Raw genomic sequence first — 12,386 nt, 5'->3', positions numbered from 1 at the left:
TTTAGGCCGGCACACACCGGGGGACATATTGAGGGGACATGACTAGTGCTAACACAAAGATATAAAAACTTCTGGACTGTCTAACAAATTAGAGCAGGTACATTATGCCTTTTACGTTGATATAATTTGATCAATCATCATAGCACACGACCTACCAGTTCTTAGGTTTAAACTGTTTCACAAATGCGTCCTCATTCTCAGCATAAGGGCTATAACTTAACTATAATAAACGCAATAATTTAATAACCCATATATATGAATTAACAGCGCTCCTAAAGATCAATTTGCATTTTAATTTACTGCCCTCACGCCAAGGTCAAGTGATTGTTATTGTCTGAATTAATGCTGGAATAATTTTTACTACTCGCTCGCTATTTTCTTGAGTAGTACATTTACCGTATTTATTCGCCTATAAGCCGAGCGATTTTTGCAAAAAATTTTACTCAGTTTTGGGAATTTTTTTCCGAAAAGCGGGGTTCGGCTTATAGCCGTGAGGTTTGAATAATTTTTTTCTTCGAAGCGTCATCAACAAAGTGAAAATCATCATAGACATTTCTGATTCGGCTTATAGCCAGGTCAGTTTCATGAAATTATAGTAAAACACAACAAAAACAAGTCGTAAAATGTTGGTCATTGAACTTTTATATAATTGGTGGCTCCTAAAGGAACCGTTTGTGTGTGATAGTTATTAGCTTTCAACTAAAAGTTTACTCGCCATCAGTCTCGTCTTCGCTGTCCGTTTCGAACTCATCCTCCATTTCTTCATGATCATCGAGTTCCTGTGAGTCCTCGGAGTAGATTGCGTCGTCTTCCGTTCCGTCCATGGCATTGGAAATTCCACAGCTCTTAAAAGACTTCTTTACCATCTCCTCTGGAATCTCTTGCCATGCTTCTTTAATCCATCGAAGGACAAGATTTCTAGTTGGCGCCTTCTTCTTTCCTGCCGGGGTGAACTCAAATGGCCCGGTGATCATCCACGCCAAGTGCTTTTTCCGGAGGTGATCTTTAAATGGCTTATTCAGGCATTTATCCAAGGGCTGCAAAACGGGGATTAGACCTCCAGGGATGACTGCTACGTCGATGTTGCGCCGTTGGAGATCGCTTTTGACGGCATCGGTTAGGTGAGCTCTGAACGAATCCCACACTAGCAGCGACGGTTCGTTGCGAGGGTTCCTAGGCAAACACTGGCGAATCCACTGCTGAACACCTGGCTCATCCATCCATCCTTTTTTGTGAAAGGAAACGCGGAGAGAATCAGGAACGACGAGGTCTCGTGGAGTCCGGACGCCTTTAAAGATGACCTTGGGAGGAAGTTTGGCCCCATCTGCAGCGACGCCAAGAGTTACGGTGAAGCTTCGCTTCTCTGCTCCGCAAGATTTAACAGGCACAGTTCTACTACCACTGAACTCTAGCGTTCGGCTTGAAGGAAGTTCAAAACGCAGTGGCGTCTCATCCATGTTGTAAATTCGGGACAGGGGATAATCTGTTCGTCGTCTGGCTGCGATGATAAACCGGTGGAACTGGACAATTTTCTCTTCTAGGTTTTCAGGTAGTCGCTGGGCGAGTGTTGTTTTTTTTCGAAGGCTTACTGAGTGGCGTCGTTTCCAGTTCTGATACCAGCCAAGGGAAGCTTTAAACGAAGGATCGGTGGACAGTTCTTTTGCCTTCAGGCGCGGCATTAATCCACTCACGGCAATACCTGTGAAAAATAAAACCGTGCAGGATTAATAAACATTCAAGCGAACGAAGTGATTAAAGCGAAGTGTTCTGTTTACTTTGCGTTGACAGGCATTGTTAATTTGTTATGACGATTTCTAAATCTGGCCAATCACAAGCGTTGGTTCCCACAGGTCGACAAACAAACTCACGTGCGCTCGCTCGTGCGAAGAGATCGAGGGAAAACTTTTTGATCGATTTCGATAATAAAAAATCAATTGAATCTACAAGAAATGTTTATCCGATTTGACATGAAGCGATGAGTACTCACCTTGCTCTCTTTGGTCTGAAAACCATTCCAACATCTGCTGGTCTAGCTCTGGATACTTTGGAGTGAAGCGGTCCAACGTTGTTCGTTTCGCAGACATCTTCAGCTCGCCGTTGAAAAGTTTCGCCTGGTCTCTTCTCCATCGACGAACCATCGACTCGCTAATCCCGTAATCTCGGGCGATCTCTGAGCTGTTTTCAACAGCCTCAGCTTCAGCAACAACTTTGAGCTTAAAAGCCATGTTGTAAGAAGGACGGCGAACTTTTGGCATGATGAATACGATCACGGACGATATGTAAACTGATAATTTCGGTAAGCGTTTGTTTGAGACTTAGTCTGAATGGTGGAATTCGTTATGTTCAGCTAGCTGTACTTATAGACTAGTTAGGATAAATTGATATTCACATTCTCGCTGATTCGCTAACTGTTTACAATGAACTTTTGAATATTCATTTGGTTGTGTTTATTCGTCAACAATCAACATATGTTTCCTGAGAGGGACGCTTCAAAGGTAAAATTTTTCTGCGAAACTTTGGTCTCGGCTTATAGCCGAGAGTTTTCCAATTTTTTTCGACAAGCTTAAGCCCATCGTCAGTTCTCTCAAGTTTGGGGTCTCGGCTTATAGCCGGGATCGGCTTATAGGCGAATAAATAAATAAATAGTCTAGTTTAGCCTAGTCTTATTTGGTTAAACATTGATTTCATTGTTCCCCATTAGGCCAAGTCAGTTCCAAAGTATATACTCAATACACAACAAATATAAGATTTAGCAGTGACTGCATGTTTGCACAAACCTTGAATTCCTCATGGGAGATGTCTGGGCTGTTTTGAAGCTTAGTGTCAACCATTTGCCATTTCTCAGTGCGTGACTTATATATGTAAATCTAACGAGCACAAATATAGATTGCTGTTGTTGTTGTATAAAGAAAAACAGTGGAACGTAAAAAGACTTACCTCTGTGAAAACTATTGTCGCGAGTTTAAACAAATCGTCCAACAACACTTTATGTAATGTTGTTAACTGGTTTGAAATTCGGTCCAGGATTCGCATCTGAAATACGATTTATTTGTATAGATTTGTCACAAGGTTGTGCTAACACAATTTTGCGCTTGACTAACAATCTACGAATAGTTTATTTTGAAAGCGTTTTAACTTCAACCTATACCAATATTACCACACCTTTCAATAAAATTTCAACACAAACTTTCCAAAATTTACTTTTGAAAGTTGCTGTCCTTTGATCATATCTTCAGCGACCTGTCGTTGCGAAGTTTGAAGAAATGTCTCTTGCAAGTGCGAACGATGAAGTCGAGTTCGTGAACACAACTCTATAGGCATCTTTGTCTTATTTTTAACTACCCAGGAACATTATTTTATAGCGAAGGAACTTTTGCACTTTTTGCGAAACTCAAACTCGGGAAAAAGAAGTGGGAAGAAAGTGAACTATTTACAGGACATTCAAGAAGATATGTTAAGACGTGGCTGGTTGAAAAAGTACATTTTTGGAACTCACTTTATGTTGCAGCTATACTCTTTCAATAAGCAACGGTCGAACATGTTTCTTCTTTCCTGCAAGCTGAATCGATAAAATAATAAATGATATAGTCCAATAAGAGTGTGGAAATTGGCCATCTGCGAGTTGCCTGTTGTCTCTGTGTCAAAACGAGTCTTCGGCGAAACCATTCATATGAAAATGTGTTCCGCCTACAGGTTAGTTTTCATGCAAATCAAACTCATTTTCGTATGAAAGGTTTGCATGAAGACTCATTTTGAAACAGAGGAACAAGGTAACTCGGAAATGGCCTATTTGGATATTTTCCACTTATTATTACTTTGATCAACATTATTAGATCTCCAATGGTTGGTCAACGAAAACAGTCACTGTGACTGTCCGATCGGGAATATAAGCTTCTTGTTTACAATTGCGATTGGCTGATTCCTCTGGTGTAAAAACTAGTAAATACACAGTTAGCTGGTAGTGCCATTACGACGGACGTCAAAATAAATGAAAGTATTACGGTTCGATACATTTTGTACAAAATCTGAATCAACTTTGTTGAATTTGAAGCTCTCGAGTTTGTAAAGAAAATGAGCAACGCCTCTCGTTCCCCACAAACGTGGAATGAAACATAGCTGTGGAAACATAGTTCTCGAAAATTGTTTCCTTTGTACGTGAATGGGGTAGCAATTTTTCCTCCGCCGTCTCTCAGCACGAATATTTTTTCGTTCGCCAGGGCCTTGTCGATATTATACAACGTACTTTGTCTTCCATAGCCCTCTTCACAGCACTTGCACTGCGCCATCTGAAGAAAATCACAATGAAAGAATTGTAAACTAAAAAGAAAACTGGTTCTGTTGAAACTTAGGCACAATAATAAGCTTCTGTGAAAGAAAAAAAAAACACTTCGCCCCTGCAGTTCATCTGTAAACTGCACTAATCCATTCTACTTTACACATGGCTTATGTCAAGGTTCCTTTAACACTTCCCGAAACGCAAGGTTACCACTGCCCCCCTTCCCCCCCCCCCCCCACCCACCCTCCAACAGTATTTTGTAGATGGCTCTGACAATACTCTGGGGTAGAGAGAGACACCGTGCGAGCAAAGTGTCTTGTCTTGGAACACAGTAATGAACCTAAATGACTGCAACCGGAGCCCACCGCACCAACCATCAAATAATTACGGCTTCCCCTTGCCAACAGAAGATGACACATGTATGGAAGGTGCTTCGCAATAGGCTTAAAAACAAGATTACAAGAAGGACGTTTTCCGGCTTTCTTGAAAAACAAGATGAATAATACATTACCTGCTGTCATACCCGTCTCTCTGGCCTCCAACATGAAGCATTAAGAGATCATAGATCTGTTAAGTGCAAACAAAATGGCACAAGAAGCCATTAAAAGGACAGCTGTCCAGGCTGATATATCAGGAGCTTGATATTAACATGCTTTATTATCTTGCAACATAAAAAATAAGTTTGTATCAACTAAAAAGAAAAATAATATGATCAAAACATTTAAAATTTCGCTAGAATAGCAATTTCGATTTTTTGACATACTGTCACAAAAACAAATTTTTTGATCTGTAATCCTCTTCCATCTTTGTTATGTGGACCTCTTTCCCAATACACTTGTTCTATTTTGCTTTGTAGAATCTTTCTCTCTCTTTTTTGTGGCATTTGACGATATAATATAGAAATGAGAATAAAGAACTCCAAGACATTGTCCCTTTAAAAATATCTAGTATTACGTGGTATAGTCTTGTAAACCGTGGTCTGACATGTTATTCTCGGTTCTTCGCGTAAGAAGTGCTTTTCTTCAAGATAAATAGTAGTCTACGAGCAGGCTCACGTTGGAGCACAAGCGCGCGCCGCGAGACGAGACTCCTTCCCGTCGGATCGCTTTGCTCTCCGATCGCGCGCGTTACTCAAATCTGAGCCCGCTCGCAGGCTAGATAAATAGCCGCGAACATTGATTGATTTGCCGTTTAATGATTCACTTAAAAATGCTCAAACCTGAGTGCAGATTCCATGACAAAATTTGAAGTCATAATGGCAAAATAGCCGACAAATACAATCATGATAACCAATATACAAACTTCTATTTGACAGCTTAAAACAGGAATTATTTTTACAACGAAAATCGATGGGAATTTTTACACAGCTGTCTGTTTTCTCAACATTCTTTTACACGATTATCACTACAATTCTTTAGAGGAGTTATCCCATCACACTTAACCCCTGAAAACAAAATATCTTCAAAAATTTAGATCTAACTTACGAGGTTGTCCACTTTTTCGGAAATTATGCAAATTCGCAATTTTCTATTCAGCACTAGTTCTTTTGGCCGCGATGACAGCGAGTTGATCATCTCACGCAAGGATAACGGCGATGCGTATTCGAAAATTGAAATACTTTAGAATCTTTCCACTTTATATCGATAAATACTAGCTACAGCTAAATTCGTGAAGAAAGCGTTTTATAAAAATACTGTCCCCGCGGTGTACTTGTTTGTTTTGCATAGGTTGGTTAAGAAATGAACAAAGATTTATAACGCGTGCAGAACCATTGTGCGACTCAATAAACCCTTTGTTTTGCGACGTTTTCACTGCGCACCGTTGTTTCCACACTGGAAAAGTCTGTACCATTCGCCCACGGAAATTTCCCACAATTCACATCGGAATTTTTGGTCGAATGGAAAGCGCCCTTTGTTTTCATGTTCCAAGAAAGAAAGGGTATCTTCGGCGAGTGACTCATTCCGATAAAAAAGGGCAAGATGAAATAGTCAAACTGCGTCTTCATGGCTGAAATTGTGGAACATTTAGAGAAAAAGGCAAGGTTTGAAGATGAAAACGAAGCCGAATTGATTCGAGAGAAACTCGAGCAATTCTTGACCAACATTCTGGCGGAGGTGGAAAAGCGAGACAAGCGATTTCAGAGCACTGTTATTAAGAGCGGAAGTGTTTACGAAGGAACGAAGGTTTGCCAGCCAGATGAATTCGACTTCATGATCAGAATTGACTCACTCACCGACAAACCATTATTTCGTCCATGCGACAAAGGCGAAGGCTACGTCAAACTATTCGTTGCTGAACAAGAGTGGGAAGAATTCAAAGATGACGAAGGCTTCTTCAACCCACATATGATCTCCCGTTTCTTCAAGAAGCTTGTCAATGCATCTCTAAGTGACGCCGGACTACCTGAAGGACTGGCCCTCAAACGAGTAGGGCAAGACGTGTTTAATGAAATATGGTGGCCTGTGTATTCTGGGCTACTGGGAAATATCGATGGCCAAGAAAGTTCGCCTGTGATGTACTCGGAAAGTCACGGACCGGCTACAACACTTTACATTGAATGGCAAGGCGGCAATAGTTATAGAAATCTAATCGTAAGAGTGGATTTGACACTGACTTTGGATTATCACAAATCCAAGCTCCCCGTTGAGTTGACAACGTGTTCCCAAGAAATAGATCCAATTCTTCAAAAGTGCGGATTCCACGTTGTTCCCGCTGGATATGACAGCTGGCGTATTTCGTTTTCCATGGCAGAAAAAGAAATTCTGGCCTTTTCTCCGGACGGTTTTAAAGCATGCTGCCGAGTCCTGAAAGTCATGAGAGATGAGATATCCAAGAAACTGGGATGGGATTCGACCTTGATTCCATCATACCTGTTGAAGACCGTCCTTCTTTCAGAGCTGTTCGTAACGGACCGCTATCGCTGGGATAAAAATTGTAGGGCCCAAAGGACAATTCAAGCTTTACAGCTGGCCTTGCAAGGTGTGAAGACGGAGACAATTCCGAACTTCTTCATACCAGGGCAAAATCTACTAACTGTGGCTGATCACGACAACAAACTGCGCCATTGTGTCCTGGAAGACATGTTAAATCAGATCAAGGGTTTGGAATTGGCGTACACACAAAAGGACGCCAAGAAGAGAAAACAACAAATCAGGGCTTTACAAATGACAGATGTGATAGATTACATGATCTCAGGCCTCCTTACTGGAAAAAACCCGACTGCTGTTTGCAACAAAATGTTTTTAAACATTGAAAACCTTCCTTTTGGTCCTTTGGGTAGACGTGGCTCTCGCCGGTTTATGATCAATGACCTCAACACCACAGAGCTTGACGAAGGTGGCTACAGAAGGTTGATCCAAATATGGAAAGCGTTTGAAGCTTTCTTTAAGAAGTTACTGAATACCCTTGAAGGGGAGCTAAATTTGTTGGCTCGTAAATTCTACATCAGAACCTGCGAGATGAAAGAGAAATTCGAGTCTGAGCACAAAGGGCTTTGTGAACAACAAGTCGAGGAGGTTTCTCTTCGTCAAATTGTTATTGAATGGTTGGATGAGCTTGTTTCTTGTTACACTAAAGAAGACAACTCAAGCTTGCCAAATATTCACAAAGCCATTTCTCCGGAGTACAAGGCGTCAGGTTTCCTTAAAGACGTTGCTGATGTTACAGTGAACGAAGGTAGTGACAAAGGGCTTGCTCTTTTAAAACAGCGTATTGAACCGTTCCTCTCCATGGTGCCTGACAATTACATCATGGCCGGTGTTGTTGATCATGTTAGCCAAATAATTCTGCACTCTAAAGAAGTATGGAAACGTAAACTCCATTACATCACGATACCCGAGTTAGATTTAGATTGAGCTCAGTGTGAGGAGACATTGAAAACGCCACTAATGCCAGGCGAAATTCCGTACTACGTGGACTCTTGGTTTGTTGTCCAGTCACAGAGCGATGACACTAGATTTTTAACATGCCATAAGTGGACAACTCTGCTAAGTAGACATTTTCTGTTTCCAAGTTTGTGCATTGTAAGTGGCTTAACTACATGACATTATGTCGAGCAGTTAGGTTAGGTGGGGAAACTTTTGCATATAAATTGGCCTTTGATGTCTGCGGGTTGTCTATGGCCGGACAACAGTTTTCATTATGTTTTTAATTCTAAGCGCTTTAAAACCTCAGAAACAGGCCTCGGACACTGATCTATTGCATCAAGTGGAGGCTACCAATCAATCTAGATACTTTCGTTGCTTCATGCCTTGACTGTGTTATTAGTTCAGTATGTTAGACCCATTTTTAGACTAGTAGAACTGTCGATCTTTTTAACAGAGTTTTTATAGTTTCTGACATATAATCGAAGTCATCTCAGATGGCTGAAAATTTGATCCATTGATTGCATGTTTGTCATTGATCCATCCTCATTACACTTAACAGAATAAGGGTTTTTTGCAAAGTTAATTTAGCGCTGACTTTTTAGACTGCACATATGTCAAGTGAACCCAGTTTATTCCGTTGTGCTCGTTTCAGTATCCATGATATTAAGTGGAATCGAAAAAATAAAACAAAAAACCTCCTTGCGACCGATTTCAGCTTCCACCGTGCCTGTAAGGAATCAGTCTTCACAAGTTAGATTAGTGTGACCCTGAATTTACTATCAAACACTGTACAGCCCCATTCTTTGGAAGGTATTGTTTTTGATGCACGACATATACGCGTTGTCTCATGGTTTCTTCTACAATGCTTCAGCTTGCTGTAGAGGCAACTTGGCCCCCTAGCTACCCCTTCCATACTGTGCCAAATTTCCCACCCCATCAACGTGGAGAAAAATTCCCAACACAAAAGCGAATCGAGTAGTCAAATGCCCAGGGTTTGTTCGGGAAGATGTTGATCGCTGCCTCTATTTGACAGTTAGATTAATCCAAACGTAAGGGAAGCTTGAGGCTCATCAATATGGCATAAGTAAAGTGAAGCCTTGGAGCCGACTGGCTCATAGCTGCCGGAGCTTATCCCGGTTTCTGTAGCATGAAGCGCTTAGGAGTAATTCTACTCCCCCTGGACGAGATGCTAGTCTATCGCAGATTTAATAGTACTTAAGTAATAATGCAAGAAATTATGCTTAGAGATGGTCGATGAATTGTCAAACACAATTTAGGTCGGCACACACCGGGGGACATATTGGGGGGACATGATTAGTGCTAACTCAAAGATATAAAAACTTCTGGACTGTCTAACAAATTAGAGCAGATACATTATATACCTGCCTTTTACGTTGATAAAATTTGATAAATCATCATAGGACACGACCTACTAGTTCTTAGGTTTAAACTGCTTCACAAATGCGTCCTAAGTCTCAGCATAAACAAGCGAAAAAGAACTTGGCCAATATCCAGCCCCCTTGACCTCGCTCTCGGTCAATAATTTAATAACCCATATATATGAATTAACAGCGTTACTAACAATCAATTTGCATTTTAATTTACTGCTCTCGCGCCAAGGTCAGGTGATTGTTATTGTCTGAATTAATGCTGGAATAACTTTTACTACTCGCTCGCTATTTTCTTGTGTAGTACATTTAATATAGTCTAGTTTAGTCTAGTCTTATTTGGTTAAACATTGATTTCATTGTTCCTCATTAGGCCAGGTCAGTTCCAAAGTCTAATATTAATAGGGCAATATATGAAATATATCAACTTACACAAACGTTACTCTTTGTTTTCTTGTTCCAAGAAAGAAACGGTATGTTTGGCGCGTGACTCATTCCGGTGAAAAAAGGGAAAATGAAATAGTCGAACTGCGTCTTCATGGCTGAAACTGCAGAATGTTTTGAGAAAAAGGCAAGGTTTGAAGATGAAAACGAAGCCGAATTGATTCGAGAGAAACTCGAGCAATTCTTGACCAACATTCTGGCGGAGGTGGAAAAGCGAGACAAGCGATTTCAGAGCACTGTTATTAAGAGCGGAAGTGTTTACGAAGGAACGAAGGTTTGCCAGCCAGATGAATTCGACTTCATGATCAGAATTGACTCACTCACCGACAAACCATTATTTCGTCCATGCAACAAAGGCGAAGGCTACGTCAAACTATTCGTTGCTGAACAAGAGTGGGAAGAATTCGAAGATGACGAAGGCTTCTTCAACCCATATATGATCTCCCGTTTCTTCAAGAAGCTTGTCAATGCATCTCTAAGTGACGCCGGACTACCCGAAGGACTGGCCCTCAAACGAGTAGGGCAAGACGTGTTTAATGAAATATGGTGGCCTGTGTATTCTGGGCTACTGGGAAATATCGATGGCCAGGAAAGTTCACCTGTCATGTACTCGGAAAGTCACGGACCGGCTACAACACTTTACATTGAATGGCAAGGCGGCAATAGTTATAGAAATCTAATCGTAGGAGTGGATTTGACATTGACTTTGGATTACCACAAATCCAAGTTCCCTGTTGAGTTAGTGACAACGTGTTCCCAAAAAATAGATCCAATTCTTCAAAAGTGCGGATTCCATGTTGTTCCCGCTGGATATTACAGCTGGCGTATTTCGTTTTCCATGGCAGAAAAAGAAATTCTGGCCTTTTCTCCGGACGGTTTTAAAGCATGCTGCCGAGTCCTGAAAGTCATGAGAGATGAGATATCCAAGAAACTGGGATGGGATTCGACCTTGATTCCATCATACCTGTTGAAGACCGTCCTTCTTTCAGAGCTGTTCGTAACGGACCGCTATCGCTGGGATAAAAATTGTAGGGCCCAAAGGACAATTCAAGCTTTACAGCTGGCCTTGCAAGGTGTGAAGACGGAGACAATTCCGAACTTCTTCATACCAGGGCAAAATCTACTAACTGTGGCTGATCACGACAACAAACTGCGCCATTGTGTCCTGGAAGACATGTTAAATCAGATCAAGGGTTTGGAATTGGCGTACACACAAAAGGACGCCAGGAAGATAAAACAACAGATCAGGGCTTTACAAATGACAGATTTGGTGGATTACATGATCTCAGGCCTCCTTACTGGAAAAAACCCGACTGCTGTTTGGATCAAAATGTTTTTAAACATTGATAACCTTCCTTTTAGTCCTTTGGAGAGACGTGGCTCTCGCCGGTTTATGATCAATGACCTCAACATCACAGAGCTTGACGAAGGTGGCTACAGAAGGTTGATTCAAATATGGAAAGCGTTTCAAGCTTTCTTTCAGGAGTTACTGAATACTCTTGAAAGGGAGCTAAATTTGTTAGCTCGTAAATTCTACATCAGAACCTGCGAGATGAAAGAGAAATTCGAGTCTGAGCACAAAGGGTTTTGTGAACAACAAGTCGAGGAGGTTCCTCTTCGTCAAATTGTTATTGAATGGTTTAATGACGTTGTTTCTTGTTACACTAAAGAAGACAACTCAAGCTTGCCAAATATTCACAAAGCAATTTCTCCGGAGTACAAGGCGTCAGGTTTCCTTAAAGACGTTGCTGATGTTACAGTGAACGAAGGTGGTGACAAAGGGCTTGCTCTTTTAAAACAGCGTATCGAGCCGTTGCTCTAAATGGTCCCTGAGAATTACATCATGGCCGCTGTTGTTGATCAAGTTAGCCAATTAATTCTGCACTCTAAAGAAGTATTGAAACGTAAACTCGATTACATCACGATACCCGAGTTAGATTTAGATTGAGCTCAGTGTGAGGAGACATTGAAAACGCCACTAATTACCAGGAAACATCCCGTATCACGTGGACTCTTGGTTTGTTGTTCAGTCACAGAGCGAGGACACTAGATTTTTAACATCCCATAAGTGGACAACTCCGCTAAGTAGACATTTTCTGTTTCCAAGTGTGTGTCCTTGTAAGTGGCTTAACTACACTACGTTATGTCGAGCAGTTAGGTTAAGCTGCGAAACTTTGGCCTTTGATGTGTGCGGGTTATCTATGGCCGGATAACAGTTTTCATTATGTTTTTAATTCTCAGCGCTTTAAAGTGCTAGTGAAACGAAATTTTCCTATGTGAGATTTTTGCATAGTGATAAAGTTTCAACCTTACTTGGAAACACTGCAGACTATTTTTCGCATACGGTAAAGCGTCTTAATCCAGTCACAGAGCGAAAAAAGCGTCTTAATCGTAATGGTCACAAGTATCACA

General features: G+C 41.2%; 1 protein-coding gene and 1 pseudogene across 1 annotated transcript; both read left to right on the top strand.

Moving 5' to 3' along the window:
- The first annotated feature begins 6,279 nt into the window (after positions 1-6,279).
- Positions 6,280-8,561, top strand: LOC145470296 (uncharacterized). Its single transcript, XM_081454123.1, has one exon. It carries the CDS (start codon positions 6,280-6,282, stop codon positions 8,128-8,130), a length of 1,851 nt encoding a protein of 616 aa, XP_081310249.1. The 3' UTR covers positions 8,131-8,561.
- Positions 8,562-9,133: 572 nt separating this feature from the next.
- Positions 9,134-12,209, top strand: LOC145470337 (cyclic GMP-AMP synthase-like receptor; annotated as a pseudogene).
- Positions 12,210-12,386: the final 177 nt, after the last annotated feature.

This window comes from Orbicella franksi, chromosome 15 (genome assembly GCF_964199315.1).
Source record: "Orbicella franksi chromosome 15, jaOrbFran1.1, whole genome shotgun sequence".
Lineage (NCBI taxonomy): Eukaryota > Metazoa > Cnidaria > Anthozoa > Scleractinia > Merulinidae > Orbicella > Orbicella franksi.
Note: the sequence above shows the minus strand (reverse complement) of the source record. Positions and strands in the feature narration are given on the sequence as shown.